The sequence below is a fragment of the Balaenoptera ricei genome, chromosome 12 (assembly GCF_028023285.1).
Source record: "Balaenoptera ricei isolate mBalRic1 chromosome 12, mBalRic1.hap2, whole genome shotgun sequence".
NCBI classification, from domain to species: domain Eukaryota; kingdom Metazoa; phylum Chordata; class Mammalia; order Artiodactyla; family Balaenopteridae; genus Balaenoptera; species Balaenoptera ricei.
The window spans coordinates 705388-724236 of NC_082650.1; the positions used below are offsets into that span (position 1 = coordinate 705388).

The 18849-nt window shown below is 44.6% G+C and overlaps 1 protein-coding gene across 14 annotated transcripts in view; it reads left to right on the top strand.

Moving 5' to 3' along the window:
• WDR27 (WD repeat domain 27) overlaps positions 1-18849 on the top strand; it is a 158757-nt gene that overhangs the window by 73665 nt on the left and 66243 nt on the right. For 7 of the 14 annotated variants that reach the window (XR_009506100.1, XM_059940807.1, XM_059940811.1 and 4 more), the window contains one exon: positions 14477-14544. The exons of 1 other annotated variant lie outside the window; for it this stretch is intronic. Coding sequence is in view for 12 of the 13 variants with exons in the window: in XM_059940807.1 (XP_059796790.1) it covers positions 14477-14533 (57 nt within the window). In the remaining variant the exon portion in view is untranslated. Of the gene's footprint in view, positions 1-587; positions 744-14476; positions 14545-18849 lie in introns of those variants that run through there. 6 more of the 14 variants (XM_059940802.1, XM_059940803.1, XM_059940804.1 and 3 more) reach the window with 4 other exon arrangements.

An 18849-nucleotide genomic window follows, 5' to 3' on the forward strand; every position in this document is an offset into this window, starting at 1 on the left:
CCAGTTGTGGCAAGTGGGGGTCACTCCTCATCGCGGTGCGCGGGCCTCTCTTGTTGCGGAGCACAGGCTCCAGACGCGCAGGCTCAGTAATTGTGGCTCACGGGCCCAGCTGCTCCGCGGCATGTGGGATCTTCCCAGACCAGGGCTCGAACCCGCGTCCCCTGCATTAGCAGGCAGACTCCCAACCACTGCGCCACCAGGGAAGCCCGAGGGTGTTTTCTTTCACAATGAAAGTGTTTGTCATTTGGTGCCGATGGACATTTGCTCTAACTGAAATATAAAAAAATAATGAGATATCCATGAACAGGAACATTGAAGGAAGAAAGCAAGTACACGGCAAGTAAGGAAATGATTTTGAAATTCTCGTGAAAAGGATTTAGATGGAGAAGGACGACCACAAAATTTAAAGAATCTTAATTAGGAGAAAGGATTAAGAGAAAGTAACATCAACTGCAAATCAACCCAGAAAAGTGAATGATCTTGTATTAAAATGCAGAGGGAGATTTTTTGGTAAAAGATGTAAGCAATGTTAAATATTAATGAAACTTGAGTATTTGGGAATATTGATTTCATTTTGTCCCTTTAAGTTTGAAGCTTTGATTCCGAGAGTACCACCGCTGTGTGATTGCACACGCAAGTGTGTGTGTGTACTTTGTGGAGCTGTACCATCGATGCTGTTTTCCGTACCTGCTTCCTTTCCCTGACACTGGATTGCTGCAGTCCAGGGCGTGCTATGGTGCCTGGCAACATAGTTTACCTTCCATTTGTATTGAATGTTGGAAAAATGAATAAATGAAGCTTGTCGTGTCCTTGACTACAGAGCTTCCATCGCTGTCACCTGAAGTCTTCTTTGCACCCTATCCATCAATGACCCTAATTTAGCCTTTGCATCCTCTGCTGATGGGTACTTAGGTTTAAATTTTTCTATCCTCTTATAAACAATACTGGGATGTACACTTGATTATGCTTCACTCATCCCCAAAATGAGGTTGTGCTACATATACTGTAGTGTACCAGCTTTTCTTAATTCATAGTATGAGTTGTAATTACCTATTTTAAATTTTTAGTGTGGTTTTTGACATTGTTGGATTCCTTTTTGAAGCCTTTCAGTAGCACAGCCAGTAATACTGAGGAGTGGTCATGAGTGACAGAGCCAGAAGATAAGAGCTAGGCTAGGAGGCAAGTAAGGTGTGAGGCAGGGGGCTGGGTGTGGTGATTGACAGGTGGAATACTGAAAATTCAGTGTTGGCCTCAAAATACCCTTTAGCATAACTGAACAGAGGAACTTTTTTGAATACTTGAAAATTTTCAGTTAGAAAATGTTGTGTAGGTCTCTATTGCCATCGAGATTATTTTCATGAATAAAAGAAGCAAGTGTGACCTACGTGTATGAGAAAGAACGGGAGGAAGAAGGACCGGGTGCTTCTCAGGGATGCCGGCTCCTGACGAGATGCCACCCAAGAGCCGGCAGTTGGAGAAGCTGATGTTCTCGTTCAGCAACTCAGGAAACCACGAGGCCGCACAGAACCTGAAGGAAGGTTTTCAAACGTTCATACTCTCTACCACGCTTGTTTTTGTAGAACTGCTATGAAATTGGAGGAATGATGATAAAATAATGCAGTGCTAAATGTCTTTGTAATAGAAAGTTCTAACAAAAAGCCTCATTGTTCCAAAGCCCTGTGTTTTGTCTGAGCACGATGATCAGAAAGGTCTCTGTGAAGTAGCAACACTTCTTCAGTTATGGACTCAAGGAGTGTTTAATGGGCTTTGTCTCTTAGTACCGTATTTATCTGATTTAAGATACATGCTATCCATTCACTAACATTTCCCCGAGATCAGGGTGAACCTTAGAAACCTCGTGCTTCCTTTTCAGTATGGAGTATTCTTCTGTTTCATTGAATCTCTGGTGCACCTCACACTGATGTTTAAAATGGTGTCCATAGAACGAAATACTGGACTCAAGCTTTGGTTTTAAAACATATACTAAATGGTCCATCAAACAATAATTTGAAATTTCTACTTGTAGAAAAAGACCGCTCTGAGTTCTAATCCGGGCCTATTAACATTTAAAATGCATGTTTAGGCATAGAGGGTGGCTTGGTCCGTTTCCTGACCAACAGAGAGGGGCCTGGAAGGTTCACCTTCCACGGCTGAGGTGTCTGCATATTGGGTGGTGATACTTACCTCCTAGTAGGGGCAGGAGGGTAAAAACATGCAAGGGCTGGTTTTGTGGTAGGCACCTTATAAATGTTCCCCTCTCCACAAGAGACAAAGCAAGTAATACCATAGGTGTACTACCACAGGGAAGAGTTACACGTGACAGATTAGTGGGATAGGTACGTGGCTCTAATTCCTCTGAATCTTGCAGATTTAATGCTACAGCTAAAATGGCTGCGCTCCCCTTCCATCCCCGTCCTCATTTTCTTTGTTATTATTTTTCATCTCATGAATTTCAGGTGACTTCCCTGGATTTGAATACATGCATGTAGTTCTAAGCCATAATCCTCCAAGCCCCTTCTTCCTGGTTGTGTGGTCAGCCCTGGCCGCCCCCTGGTGGCAGGTGGTGCCCAGCCCTGCCCAAGGTTGTTCTTGCTGGACTGTGGAGAGAGGAACCGCCAGCCCCGCACGCCTGCTGGGGCGCTCGACATTCCAGACCTCATGAGAATCAGCTTTGTCCCTGAGAGTCGGCGAAGTGGGCATTAGCTCCTGCATCTCGCAGCCAGGAGGGTGACGTGGAGCTCCCGGGACTTATTCGGGAGCTGATGCAAAGTGGCTGGCATGGTGCTGACTTGGTTCCGGGGACATAGCATAACTCTGGGGAAAGCAGGAGACAGACCCCATGACTAGTTTTTTCTTTTTAAATAAATTTTAATAGAGATATTATCCCCTTTCAAAAATTAAAGATTTGAGCCCCTCAGACTAAGTTGCGAGATATGGTTCAAAAGTAGTGTTTTTCATCATTGACGTTACTCAATTGTCAAAGTAAGACTTGTGAGTCTTTTGGAAGAAGATTATACTGGTACTAACGGAATTATTATCAGCAATGCATGCAGCTAAGAGACGGGCTCTGAAAATGAAGGGGAATCCTACCAGCTCACGGGGAGCAGGGCCTCCGCAGGGCGGCTGGGACCCGAGAGGCTGTCAGGATACTGCTACGGTCCTGCCAGGAAACGCAGCTGTGCCACGCGGGCCTGGTCCAGTGTGGCTTCAGAGGGCGGTTGTCAGCTTTGGGCTTATTGGACGTGCGGAGGGCATTGGTGTATTTGTCTTAAGATATATCCGTTTAGATACTTCACTGTTGAGGTGGGAATAAGTTCATAGTTCATCTATCCTGGCTGAGGTGATAGCCAAGCAAGGCTGTGATTTCTGGCAAAAAAGATGCATGGTATTGAAACCAGAGATCAAAAGAAGACAGAGGAGCAAGACGTAGAGGGACGGGTGCCCTGGGTGCGAGTGTGGTCTGGGGTAGGGCGGCTGACCCGTGAGAAGTGCGGGAAGGAAGGTCAGGGAACTTGTAGGTGAGCCACGGAGGAAAGCCGCTCCACACGAGGACAAAAGTGCACGAAATTTGTTGGCAGGTATAACAAAGAGTCACAAATATACCTTTGCCTTATGCCATCAAATTTATCTTACATTAATATCACAATCACCAATTTCATCTGATGTCAATGATAAAATAATGAAATGACGGCATTAATGAAAGATAATATAAAAGCCCTTTCTTATTGACAGTGGATATTTAGGGTATTTAGTAGGTATTTATTTTCAGTTTTCCATTTCTGTATCATGTGGTGTTTATTATGGACAATTCTGCTTTGGTCTTTCCAGCGTTACTGGGTTGCATTTAACCATGTCACTAATGTTACCCTAGAACTCAGAGGAGAAACATGGGAGACCTCAAATAGTTTATGCAAAGAGACAAGATATAGGTGGAGTCCAGAGCACGGTGTGGTTTAGTACCTGGCGGGGGAGGAACCAGGAGTAGTTATGGGACGTGTGCCCGATGCTGGGACGGCTGTCCTTCCCCTGAAGCCTGGCAGTACCCGGGGAAAGAGAGGGGAAAGTAAAGAAATGGAACTTTGAAAAATTATTTCGCTTTAAGAAAGTGATACTTCACTAGCTTCTTATAGTGGACATTTAAGTTGTTTTTGGTGTTGTAAGTAATATTCTGATGTACATATTTGAGTATACAGGGGTTTGTATCTAGATACAGGGGTTTGTATTGAGATACAGGGTCTGTATCTAGATTTATCTTCTCAAGATTATTAGGAGTAGTAGTGCTGAGTAAAATAGCGAAACTTTGAAAGGATTCTGATAAATATAGACAAATACTTCTCGAAGAGTTTTTTGTTTCCTTACAAGCTTTGATTATTAGTACCGCCATTATCTTGTTAAACTCATTATCAAGAAATAGCATCCCATTATTCTGATTTGCATGTCTTTGACTATTAGGGAGAATATGTATCATCTCATATGCTGTTGAGTTGTTTTCTTTTCATTTTTAAATTGCTTGTATATCCTTCATATCTTTATCTTTTGGACCCAAAATTTTGCTTACTGATTGTTCTAGCTTTTAATTTAAAATTGACACTTTGTCCTTTGTATTAGAGTCCATGCTTTTTCCAGATTTGGTTTTGCTTTTTATTATCTTGTTTTCTCTTTCAAACATTTTATTTACTAAAGAATGTGAGGATGAGATTGAAATCCGCCTGTTTTAATTGGGCCGTGTTACTTTGAGAGTTATGGTTTAGCTCTTCCAAGGAAAAAGAACCTAAGTCTATACGTGGAAAAAGTCTGTACATGTCAATTATAGAATAATTAATGAAATGACGGCATTTTTAAATGGAATTAAATTTAAAGTTCGTGATATTTATGATTGTTTTGTCAGTTTGGATCTGTAAGCCCCTTCTAAGTGCCCGTAATGCACAGGAGCTGCTCTTGTGATGGTCTCGAGCAGCCAAGGGCAGGCTCGGGGAGCTTCCTGGAGACACTTGCTACCTGGCTGACCTGTTCCCACCATCGCTGCGCGGTCAGGGCTCCTGGTCCTGGTCTCCCTCCACAGGCAGACAGATTTCCTACTTTTTAAAGACAACACACAGGATTAGCTGAGAATGAGTGCACCTGCGTTCCGTAAAGAGAATAGATGATTTACTAAAAGTGTTTCCAGACCAGGAGGCACCAGGCACCCTGGGTTTTCTTGTCTCCTTGCACAGTGATGAGAAAAACACCCTGTTTCTAAGTCCTGTCTTCTCTCTGGGTCGCGCGGTCTAGATTACTCATTTGTGCTGAAATTTCTGCGTTTTATTTCTGTCTTAGTCCTTGTGTTTGTCCTGGATCAGAGTTCAGTTTTTCGCTACCTGGTCCTCACTCGTTGACTTTTCTGGAAGGCTGTGCTCTTCCCCAAATTCTCTGGGAAAGCTGCCTGTGGGTTCCTCGTGCCCGTGACTTTGATCGTGGAGTCAGGAGAAGGCAGGAGAGTCGAGCTGGATCCGCGTGCGTTGTGACCACAAGGACCAGAAAAGTAGCTCAGAGGGAAGCAGCATTCAAGCACGTGGTCAAGTTGAGGCGGTCACGAAGGGTTACGTGTGAGCGTAAAATCCCTCCAAGCTGTTCTTGGCAGTGTGGGGAGACAGCAACACACCTCAGGAAGACTAAATACAGCAAAGGTCAACGAAGGTAAGGAGCAAGTAAGCTGCCTGCAAACAGGGCAGGAGAGTCAGGAACAGTGATGCCCTGGACCTCAGACTTACAGAGCCCTCCAGGGCGTAGGCTGGAGGACCCCGCCATCATCGCGGTGGTGAAAAGGGCTCACCTGCACGTCTGCATGTGGCCTGGCTCCCCCAGAATGAGACCCCAACTTCCTTCAGGTCAGAAAGTGTTTCTTTAGTGCTTAGAATTAAATTTAGAGATAAGTACATCCAACCCACACTATTAATAGATTTTCATAAATTTAGGAATAATCTGAGGATAAGTGGTATTTAAGGTTCTTGTAAATGTTTTAAGGACTTTGATATATTAAAATATCTGATTTTTTTTTTTTTTTTTTTTAGTTGTGGCTCACGGGCTCCAGAGCACAGGCTCAGTAGTTGTGGCTCACGGGCCCAGCTGCTCCGTGGCATGTGGGATCCCCCCAGACCAGGGCTCGAACCCGTGCCCCCTGCATTGGCAGGCAGATTCCCAACCACTGCACCACCAGGGAAGCCCTAAAATATCTGATTCTAATTTGAGGTGTGAACTGGCCTTAGACTCATGACTTTTTAATTGAGAAAAATAAGAAATTTTCACTAAGTTTGTGAGCAGCATTTTCATTTTTAAGAGGGCTTGAGAGTCACCATACTTATACGGTTTAGTTTTTTAGATTTGTGAGAATTAAGAACTTGGGAGCATTTTGGTTTTGTAGTTTTGTCATTTAAAGTATGCAAGAAAGTGTAATATCTTAATTTGAAATGAATCTTGACAATTTTAAGACAATTTAAATTATATTAAATCATTGCCTAAGGGATTTTAATCTGTTCATCATGAGTAGATTCAACATAAAATGAAGGCCACTTTGCGTGTGATTGTTAAAATCTGCTAGATTTATAAATACAATAAATAAGATATTAAGTTAAACGCTTAAGGAAACTAGGTTTTAAAATTTAAACCTTTAATAGATTGGATGATAATTTAAGAAAATGAAAATGAACACAAATCATTTTCTTCTGTATGAAACCCTCTTGGCACGTCAAAAACTCACGTTGCCATGGCGTCCCAGCACCACCCTGGTTTGCATTGCTGGTCTTTCCTTTGTGGGATTGTGATTCACTGCGTGCTGCGTGGGTGAAAGAGGGCCACACAGAGTGAACGGAGTCTTCTGCTCCTGGGATGGGTGCTGGGAAGGTACGTCACTGCCAGAATCCCAGCCCCAGAGCCGCCAGGGTCATCACTCTGCCTTTACACCCAAGATGCAGTGCCACGTCCCACACAGAAACGCTTACATACGTGGGACCTGACGTGAAAGAACTCTATGTTTTCTCTCAGTTCCACTTCTTTTTTTTTTTTCGGCTGCACCACACAGCATGCGGGACCTTAGTTCCCCGACCAGGGATCGAGCCCATTCCCTCAACAGTGGAAGCACAGAGTCTTAACTACTGGACCGCCAGGGAAGCCCCTCCTCTTCTTAATACGACTTGAAATCTTAGATGAAACAACAAAGAATACATAGGAAAGAAAACCCTTCAGGCCCCGTCAGCTATTGCGAAGATGCATTAATTCAGAAGGAATTGTGAAATCATTCATCTCTTTTTGTTTCTACTCAGGAATATGCATTATTGAAAAGTAACCATCTTGATCTTATTTTCTGGGGAGAGAAAATGATCAAGTCCTCCGTTCTCTTCCTCAGCATCATGAGAATGGGTTTCCCATGGCGGTGTCCGTGACATCATTTACTTCCCAGCTTCCTGCCTTTACTGATTTCAGCGGGTTTAGGTGCATTTGCATTTGCAGTCTGTGCATGGCTGTCGTGTTCTATGCACCCCTCCCCCATAATTTGTATGTGGACATCTCCTGGAATAGACTGGCCCCCTGCTTTGTCTTCTCTTTTTCAAGTTACCCAGTTTATTGTTGGAGTTGCAGCCTCAAACTGACATAGAAAAAGACGTGCTGCTCGGGAGAAGGTCCTAAGAGTGTCCTGACGTTGCTGAGCCAGGGCCAGCCAGGCAGCTCACGGGCGGGGGCTTCTTAAGGTCTCGTCCTGCCCAGGGCAACTGCGTTGCTTCAGAGGGTGGCACATGTGGAGACCAAAATTTGTTTCTCAATCCATCTCCTTTAGTCTTGTGGTTACAGGAAAATACCTTCCAGATTTTTGCAATCGAATGTTTGTGGCTGGTGCTTGTTTGTGATGTTATAATTTTCATCTTTTATTTATTTATTTTTTGGTTGGAGACTGTTAGGGAGGTGCCATTTAGGATTCTGAGACTGGTTCCATTTTATTTATTTTTTAAAAAATTTATTTATTTTATTTTTGGCTGTGTTGGGTCTTTGTTGCTGCGTGTGGGCTTTCTCTAGTTGTGGTGAGCGGGGCTACTCTTCATTGTGGTGCGCGGGCTTCTCATTGCGGAGGCTTCACTTGTTGCAGAGCAGGGGCTCTAGGTGCGTGGGCTTCAATAGTTGTGGCTCGTGGGCTCAGTAGTTGTGGCTCGCAGGCTCAGTAGTTGTGGCTCATGGGCTCTAGAGCGCAGGCTCAGTAGTTGTGCATGGGCTTAGTTGCTCCATGGCATGTGGGATCTTCCCGGACCAGGGCTTGAACCCGTGTCCCCTGCATTGACAGGTGGATTCTTAACCACTGTGCCACCAGGGAAGCCCTGAGCCTGGTTCCATTTTAACCTAGAAGTCGCCATAGAAATAAAACTATTTAGGAAGAACTTAAGGACATCTCCTGTGATAATTAGTTTTCTGTGTTGACGCCTGGTGAGGGATGCCAGATGGCTGGTAAAGCGTCATTTCTGGGTGTGTCTGGGAGGATGTCTCCAGGAGACATGAGCATTTGAGCTGGTGAACAGAGTAAAGACTGCCCTTTGCACTGTGGGGCGGGGCCTCACCCAAACTACTGAGGGCCTGGAAAGAACAAAAAGGTGAAGGAAGGATGAATTCCCCTCTCCCCTTGAGCTGGGCGTCCACCTTCTCCCGCCTCGGACTTCAGCTCTCCTGGTCCTCAGGCCTTCACCCTGGACTGAATGACACCACCAGCTCCCCTGGGTCTCCAGCCTGCAGACGGTGGATCCTAGGACTTCTCAGCCGCCATAACCACGTGAGCCAGTTCTAGAATAAATCTCCTCGTATGTAATAAGTCTATATCCGTCCTGTTGGTTCTGTTTCTCTGGAGAACCTAACACATCTCCTTATTCAGAACTTCCTTATTCCTATTTCGTTACTCCTAAAGTTTAAATGCTTTTGGTACCAAAATAGAAACGCGCCCTGTCCCCTGCCATACAAACAATCTTGTCAGGGTGCCTTACGCTGTAGCCCCTTGTGCCTGGATTTCTTGTTTTCATAGGAAAATGCATTCAGTCGGTTTCTCAGGGGACAGTCCTGAAATGGGCACGGCAGTCCACTCACGCCAGGGCTTGTCGCATCCCTGGTCCCTACCCACTGATACCAGGAATCCCCAGCCCCCCGAGGAGCAGTGCCACAGCCCGACGTGCCCTGATTCACTTCCAGACGCCCCGGGGGACCGCCGGGTCAGAGCAGGCCCACACGGAGCCCCAGCCCCAGCCATGCCCAGTTCCCCCCAGTTCTCGCTTCGTCTGAGGGGCTGCTCCGCCTGGGCCACTGTGTGCCTTTTTAAAAAAGTTTCAATAAAACCAAGCAAGCATATTAAATATTCTTTTGTCATTGGAATCGAGTCCTCAGTATGATTTCCCACACTTTGTATTAACGCACACGTTTATGGTCAAGCCCAAACCATGGCTGGTACGTTCGTTCTGAGTTCTCCAAACTGAAATCTGATTATCTTTTTTTAGAAAACATTTCTCCAGTTTCATTTTGCTTCTTAGATACCACTCTCTAAAGAGGAAGAGGTACTAGGGTGAGGACCAGATGGTAAACTTAATAATAGTGATATTTATCAACTCATTTTTAAAAAATTTTATTGGAGTATAGTTGATATACAATGTTGTGTTAGTTTCAGGTGTACAGCAAAGTGATTCAGTTATACATATACACATATCCACTCTTTTTTTTAAGATTCTTTTCTCACAGAATATTTATCATAGAATATTGAGTAGAGTTCCCTGTGCTATACAGTAGGTCCTTGTAGGTTATCTATCTTACATAAAGTAGTGTGTGTATGTAACCCCCAAGCTCCTGATTTATCCCTCCCCCCTCAACTGCGTTTTAACTGCCAGGCTCTGAGCTGGGCCCTTGCTTGGCGCCGGTTCATCTAATAGTGCCGGTGAGTTAGCGGTAAGCGGCACTGCTGCTTCCGTTTCTTCTGTTTGAGGAACTTGGGCTCAGAGACGCTCCGTGATTTGTGTAATAATCACAGTAAAATGGAGACATTTTGTATAAACGTGGTTAGGCTGCGGGCTTGGAGCCGTGGCCTCGTCAAGGCGTGCTCCCTCGCTCAGCCCTGCGCGTCTGTCTCATCACCTACGTTGTGGGGAGAGGGGCTCCCGCACAGAGCTCTGTCCCCAGGACGTGACGCGTGCGTGGTGGGCACACGAGGCCTCCCTTCCCGGCGGTTCAGTGAAAATTTATGAGTGGTCATCCTCCAAATAGCTCTGTATTTTCCTTCGAATGTAGCATGTTTTGAGGGCCAGGAACACCATAAGATTGCGGTCTGGGTCCAGGAGGAGAGACACCTGCTCTCTGTGACTCTGGCAGGTGCCAGGTCACCAGCCCATGGGTGACTTGATCCCTGCCCTCCTTAGGGGCCCCATGCCAGGGAAGAGGGCTGCTGTCTCTCAGAATTAACCCCAAGATTTTTAGAAATCGGAAGTAGGACTTTATTAAGTGGTGCTATTTTCTGTTCTTTACAAAATGCTTTTCTTTGTTACCTAGTTGATCAAAGGGTTCCTTTTAATGTGTAATCATTCACAGACCAAAACACCGGGCTGTTGAAGAAAACTTGATAATAAAGGTAAAAAATGAACTTATAATATCGGCTAATGAGAAACTGGTGCTTGGTTTACAAAACTCATTTTTTAGCACTCAGCTTTTTAGGAACAGGCCGATTACAGGAGGTAGGAGGCCCCTCTGTGTGCAGACCCGGACCTGCCAGTGTCCGTGGGATCAGTCAGCACCCACTGCTAAAGGAACGAAGGAAGTCATTGCATATATCATAGATGTTTAATATTTGGGGAACGTATTTTTGGTAGATGGGACTCAATGATCCCCTTAAAATATGGAACAAGTAATAGATCAGGGCGGGCAGTGTTCTGTCTAATTTGGAATAGGGAATCAATTGCCTGAGGTGTTTCTAATTTTGAATATTGTGGAGAACTAATATTGAAATTCAGTCCTCTGATGATTGATTCAGAATAAAGTTTCATTTTGGTTTAAAATTTTACCAAAGAAAGTTAGGCTCTGCATTTAGGAATTGGCCTTAAAGTCCAGGCAAAAACATATGAAACAGAATTAACGTTTCGTTGGGAAGGGAACACTGCATTTCTCTGCCGGTTCTTAGCTGCCAACAGGCAAAGTATGTCAGGACAAATGCAGTGCCGTTCAAGCAACATGAGGGTCCATCTCCCAGACCTGCAGTCTTCTAAAACCTCAGAGGTCACATGAAGCCCGCCAAGGCTGAGTGACCTTGGCTGTAATTTCTCTAACTGGAGCAGCTCTCCTGGACTGTGCCTTCAGCCAAGGGAGCATCTGAGACAATGGCTTACCTTCTGGTTTTTTTGCGCTTGGATTTCAACGGATGGTCATGCATTCACATGTCTGACTTTTGTCAGGAAGTTCTCGAACGTGCACATTTTGGGAAGCGGTAGGCGGGAGTGGGGACTCTGTGTGTGACACGAGTGGACCCGAGCCCCTCCGTGAGCACCAACAGTGCGTGTGTCCTTCAGCCCGTCCGCATCTCGGCGTCTGCAGCCTCAGCTGCGAGCAGTGGCCTTGGCACTGACTTAAGTGACACCGGGTTGATCTGTTCATTTACTGGAAGTATTTCGAGAGCTCACAGGACTGGTGGCAGCACCAGAGCCAGGCTAGGAAACAGGCAGAAGCCAGGCTGTCCACGGGCTGGGAAGCAGGGGCCAGAGGAACTTTCCAGAAGCTGGGAGAGTCTGGTCAGGGCCATGCCCAGGACAGGTGGGTTCCAGCCGAGCCGTCCGTGCTGGAGTCAGACGGGAGTGCAGGTGTGTAGCCGTCTGGCCGCGTCTGATGCCGCTCCCCGTCTACACTGGGCAGTGTGGCCAGAGCCGGGGCGGAGGGGCCGCCACCTGTATTTAGGTGTCGGGTGCCTGCAGTGGAGCCCGCAGGTTTCCCAGGACGAGGAAGAGTGGATCACCCACAAAGTGTCCGGCGCAGTGATGACAGGAAGGGCCTCCTGGGAGTGAAAGCACAGCCCTTACGAGGGACGCTGCCCTCTGGTCATGGAGGTTAAATGTCATGTAGGTCCAGTTTTGGTACCGGCCTGGCTCTTCTGAGGAAAGAGCTCGAGAAATGCTGATTATCCCTTTTAAACCTTCCTCCTACCCTCCTGCCCCCCAGGATCACACAGTTAAGCCAACCTGTGAACTTGGAAAATAGATTTCCTTATCCTCATGGTTTGGATTTTAAATTTTAGATTTTGATTAACCTTAGTCCTTAAAAATTATGTTGACAGGAAAAAGGCTTTTGCTACCACATCTAACTACTTGAACCATTTCTCCTATCTTTTTGTCTCTTGTGAAAAAACAGATCCTTACAGACTCCTTTTGTTCTTGATGACAACAGTTAGAAAAAATTCTGCTTGACATTTTCAGTAGAAAGCAGCCTGTGGTTAGTTACAGATGTACTGATGTCAGCAGATGCACACTTTTGAAATTGAAGCCCGTTTAGTCTGATTTGGTGCAGTTGAAACTTTGAAGCACCGGCATCACTTTTCATCAGAAATACTTGCTTCTATCAGACCTGTGACCACCGCAGCTGCTCACTGTCAGTTTCTGACTTTTTCTTTCTTTAAAATTGACTCCTTTTCCTCTTTGAGTCAGTGATTCTCCTCCCTGGATGCTCTTAGAATTGCAGGAGGTCCCCAGCAGACCTCCCCTAAGGAGGAGATTAATCCCCCAACCAAGCAGATTAAGCCAAAGCCTTGGCCGTGTCACGGGGGTCCTGGGGGTAGGGTGGCCCCGGGTGAACCCCGTCTTCTTGGTGCAGGTTTCCTCCGGTGGCTGTACGTTCTATTCTTTCTCACTTTGCGTGCTGCCTCTCAGTGCTTTGTCATTTCCCTCACCTTAGACTCCTATCTCTGGGCCTCTTATCCTCTTTAGACCCAGATTCCGTTTGCTGCTGGGCCTTCCCACCGGAAGCCCTCAGCGTTTCCAGCTCCACGTTCCGACTCCAGACCAAGTGTTTTGTCCCAGGCCCTGGCCCCCGGGTGGGTCCTTCCTTGTTTGACTGTCTGACCGCCGCCCACCCGGGAGCCCGTGTCCTTGATCTCTATCCCCACCTCGTTCACTTGCCATCAGACATAATCCGATCGACTATCCATCTACTTGTGATTTCTCCTCCACTCATCCTCTCTGCTCCCCACTTCACTTCTGGCAGGTTGTACAGACACTTCTTACCCGCCTTCCCCATGCCTGGACTTGCATTCTGCAGCAGATCCCGTCGCATGCCTCCTGCCCCCCGTCCCTCACCCCTCCCCTTTAATCATGGCCATGCTTCCCGTGGACGGTGAGACCCCGTGCGCCGTGACGTGTGAGGGCGAGACCAGACTCCTGATTCCCGCTGGCTGGTCCTGCCGTCTGCCTGCTGCCCTCATTCAGTCCTCTTTATGATCAGAAGGGTCCTGGCACAGGTATTCTGCCTCATAAATTCCCGTCCTTGCACTGCTTTTTAGCAGCGTCCCCCCAATTTTGATATGTTATCTTTTCATGTTCATTTAGTCCAGAAGACCTCCTATTTTCCCTTTTGGTTTCTTCATTGGTTCATGGATTATCTAAAAGTGTGCTATTCTGTTTCCACTTATTTGGGGGCTTTCCCAAGATCTTTCTTTTATTGATTTCTGATTTAACTCCATTTGGTACATTTTTTGCATGATCTGAATTTATTGAGCTTTGATTCATGTTCTGTGTTCACTTGAGAAGAATGTGTATTCTGCTGTTGGTGGTGGAGTCTTCTATAAATATCAGTTAAGACAAGTGGGCTAACAGTGTTCTTCGAATCTCTGTATCCAGAATAATTGTCTGTGTGTCTGTCAACACCGAGAGTGGTACTGAAAACTCTGACTATAGTCCTGGGTAAAAGACTCTGCACTAAGAGGATCTCTTTTCCTTGTAATTCTGTCAGTTTTTGCTTCATGTATTTTGAAGCTCCTGTATTAGGTTTAGGATTGTTATGTCATTTTGATGATTGGACCCCTTTACTGTTATGAAATGGTGTTCTTTCTTTATTTGTTTTGAAATATACTTGATATTGATATGGCCACTCCAGCTTTCTTTGGATAAGCATTAGGGTAGTATATCTTAAAAATTTTTTTTTCTTCGACCTGCTTGGGTCTTTATATTGGAAGTGCATTTCTTACAGGTGGTATTCAGTTTGTCTTACTCTTTTATCCAATCTGATGTTCTCTGGCTTTTAATTGGTATCTTTAGACCATTTACACCTAATGTGGTTATTGATATGATTGTGTTTAAGACCTTCACTTTGCCTATTTGTTTTCCATTTGTCCATCTGTTATTCGGTTTTTTTCTTGCCTTCTTTTGGCTCAATTGGATATTTTTTGTATTTCTATTTTATAACTTTTTTTTCTGGATCCTAGGTGTAACACCTTGTTTTATTAATTTTACAGTGTATAACTTATGCCAGCCCACCTTCAAGTGATATTATCCCACTTTGTCTACAGTAAGAACCTTACAGGTAAGTAGAAGTTCACCTCCATTTCTCCTCTCCAGGTCTTTAAGCTATGATTATGGGGTATTTTTCTTTTCCATATGCTATAAATTCACATTATGTTATTATTAATTTTGTTCAAACATTATCTCTTAAACAGATTTAAACAATAACAGTAAAATCTTATATATTTGCCATGCATTTCCTCACCAAACCTCTTGAGCCTTGATAATCTTACTTCTAAAACTGGGTTGTTGAATTATATGATCTCTGTGGTTCTAGAATAGCTTTCTTCTCCACTAAGAGGATTGCTATAGTGTTGAATTCTGTGTGCAGGTGCACATGTGTGTGTGGTATTTTTTTGTATCTATGTATATATATTCTTTATTCCCCATACCTTATATATACATATATAATTATATACAATATACAGTAAACCAATCTTAATGATTATCGTATGTACTGGATAGGTCACTGAGGATTATAGGGGTAAGTTGACCAAGGACTGATATACAGTGAGTGACAGAGCCAGTATTAAGCCCATCTTTGTCTGGATTCAAACCCATGAGGCATCAACTCTCAGTTCTGATTTTGCCTCTGATGCCACTTGTGTTTTCCTGTCAAGTTGCTGCCAGCCTCTCTGTGCACTGGGCTAAAATGGATGTCATTTAGAGTTTCTCTTCTTGGCCACATGCCCAAGCCTAATTTCTTATTTGTAGCCAACGACAAAATGCTTTGAGTTCAATTTAAACATTTCCTTTTATTTATTAGATAGGTACTGTGTAATATCACTATTATAAGTGCTTTATTTATTTAATCACCACATCCTAGAGAAGTGGGTACTTAATTATCCTCATCTTACAGATAGGGAAACGAAGGCATGAGGAAGTTAACATACTTGAACAATCCTTACTGTTGGCAAGTGGATATGCTGAGATTTGCTTCCCATTGAACTGGCTTCAGGGCCCACCTTCTGAAGCGCTGTGCCCGCCTGCACACCCAGTGAGCTGTGTAAGAACAGGAGAGAGAAATCCTAAGTGCCCCCAGTGAGGACCGGAAGGCTCCTAGGAGAAAAGGGGCTTGAAAGGCACAGGACTTTAAGAGGCAGGAACAAGAGGGGAGACCACCTCTTACTCATGGCGACACGGGGACCAGCAGTATATTCTCCATCTTAGATCATCTGACTAGAGATGAATTCTAAATCAAGATTTCAAAAAAGTTACTTGTTTCCATTCTATGAGAGGCAATATATATCCGATTAATGTGGCATTCATGCTTTTTTTAGCCATCAAGTGCTTTCAAACATGTGTTTTCATATACAGTGTTCTAGTTCTGAAGAGTATTTTATTCCCAGACACTTCCTGACTTTCCCATCATGCCCACATCATAAAAGTTAATTTCACTTCTAAAGAATCTACAGTATCTCCCTTTTGGAAAATGTTCTGCAGATTCTAGCAAAGTCAACAGCCAAACCATATATTTAAATGTAGTACAGACTTGAGGAGTAGGAAGCCTGCTACTGTCACATTGCTTATTTTATTTTTTAAAAGTTTATTATTAATTTATTTATTTTATTCATTTTTGGCTGCATCAGGTCTTTGTTGCGGCACACGGGATCTTCATTGAAGCATGTGGGATCTTTTGTTGTGGTGCGCCGGCTCTTTCTTGCGGCACGCGGGCTTCTCTCTAGTTGTGGCATGTGGGTTTTCTCTTCTCTCGTTGTGGTGCGCAGGTTCCAGGGCGTGTGGGCTCTGTAGTTGTGGTGCGTGGGTTCCAGAGCTTGTGGGCTTTGTAGTTTGTGGCACACAGGCTCTAGTTGAGGCGCGTGAGCTCAGTAGTTGTGGCGCGTGAGCTCAGTAGTTGTGGCGCGTGGGCTTAGTTGCCCCGCGGCATGTGGGATCTTGGTTCCCTGACCAGGGATTGAACCCACGTCCCCTGCATTGGAAGGCAGATTCTTTACCACCGGACCACTGGGGAAGTCCCTGCATTGTTTATTTTAACATTCAAGCAATTTCCTCTGGTGGCCAAAAAGATGTACCACAAATTGATCTTTCACTGTAACGTAGGCATAATCTGTCAGGATGATTATTTAAGATGAAACAAATAAGGTATTGACTTCAAGATTTCTGGCTGCTGACGGAATTTCTTCAACAGAAGAGGAAGGAAACTGAACGCTGAAACTAGTAGGGAATTATTGTTTGTGCTGGAAACCACCCGAGTCGACGAGGCTGTCACAGCCACATGAACAGGGTGTCGTGTTGCACAGCGCGAGACAGAGGATTTTCAGCCTGAACCGTTAGTAGCAGAATTTATTCCAGGACTCAAATGTGAACGACTTACCTCTCGCCAACAGTAGTCAACTGAAGTCTGCTTTTGCTATAGATTTATGGCTCATGTGTTCTGGAGAAGTACTGGATCTATTTTAGCTGAGCAACAAGTACTTGGGTTGGAAAGTCATGGTATACAAGATGTACTTGCATAAAAGTCTCCTAGAGTGTTTCTAAAAACAGTAGGGATATTTGTGTCCTATCCCAGATGTGCTATTTCCATAGATCCATGCAAGAGGCTGGACATTTGAATTTTTCTCCAGAACATCAGCATTTTGTTGCAGCCGGGCATCAGATCCTACTCTGAGAGCTTCCTTATTAAGTTACCTAGATGGAGGTGCAAGGCTGTCCACCAGATGCACTGTCTTCCTGATCGACCACCAGTACTCAGCTGTCCAAGCTCTGGGTTTCAACCCCTGACTTCTACCCATTTTTCTAGGAAGACCCACATCCATCATTCAATAGCAAGAATCCACGTGGATCTGAGCCCAGGGCTGTTCTTGAGCTCAGTGGTCTGGGTTTGCCAGGCTCCGTCTCCAGCCTGGCCAATGACAGCACGGGCATAATTACCTGCATGAAATCCATGCTGCCCGAGGCCAGTAGGTTACACGTTGGACTGACCTGTTAAAACAACAAAGAGAAAGTTCTAAATTCAGATATGATCCAAAATCACTAATTAGTATACTTTAAATGCAGATTACTTCAGTGAGGAAAGCATTTTATATCCAGAAACCATCATTAGTTTGTAGGAAATGGAAAAGTCAAGAGGAACGTTGGATTTAGACCAATTTCTGATGAAACGCAGGTCACACTTGCTTGTTTGAACCCAGAAAATATTAAATCACGTGGGGAAATACGATGACACGATTTACTCAATACTCATGGTTTTTAGAAATCATAAAATACTATAAATTTGAAAGGGTTTTATAGACATAAAAGTTTCTGTGAACACTGAGAAATATGTCTGTGCATTTTTACACTATAGTCAATGTATTTTTTAGGTCTAAAGTATTGTACAGTGTAGAAAATTACAATGAAGTCAGTCATTGTTGCTTCTAACCCTCCTTTCTGGCCATTTTTTTACATATGTGGAGGGGAAAGCAAGATGTTTTTCTACATTTTGATATTTTTAATCAAAATGAAATAAATACTTTAAAAATAAGAGATAAAAAGGAAAGATTGAAGGTAAAAGAGGACGAAGTTTTGAACGTTTATCCACAGTAGTGTTAAAATAAGCGTGTGTGGTGAATCCTGGAGGACGACGCCTCTCTTTCTGTAAGAGGTGCGATTGTCCCCCAGAGCTTGGGGCACAGCTCGCTGGGGCGGGGGCAGATCCACACACCTGTGTGACCTCGCCCTCCAGATACACAACACCCTGCCCCCCAGGATCTTCCACACCCTTCCCGCCCTCCCTCCTGTCCGCACCGCGGGGTGAAAAGTGTTCGAATGTCACATCTCAGAGGCTGGTTTGTCTTCTTGGATCTTCACGTGGATGGAGACCTCAGCTCTGCTCAGCGATTTTGAGATGTGTGCAGGTTGACACCTGCGCCATGGTTCCTAACTTCATGTGGTGGAGAAGGGTCCCGGTGCACGCGTGCAGCAGGGGCTAACCGTTTCTCAGTTGGGGAACTTATGATGTGTCCAGTTTTTGGTGATTGTGAATATGATTATGAAAATTCTTATAACAAATTCTTGCGTGGTATGTAGTGTGTAACCTCAGGTAATGGGGTGCGCAGGCTTCAATTTAAAGTAACTGCCCGTTAGCTTCCAAAGCGGCCACGCGTTTACAGCCCCACCAGCACTGCAGGAGGGCCCCAGGAGTCCCACATTCTCAGCTGCATTTGGCTTTGTTAGTGTTTTTAATTTTAGCTATTATGGTATTTTTATTGTGGTTTTAATTTGCATTTTAAAAATAATGAGTGATACTGAACACTTTATTATATGTTTATAGGCCTATTATTATTATTATTGATGAGTTGTAGAATTTTAAAGAAGTGTATTCTGG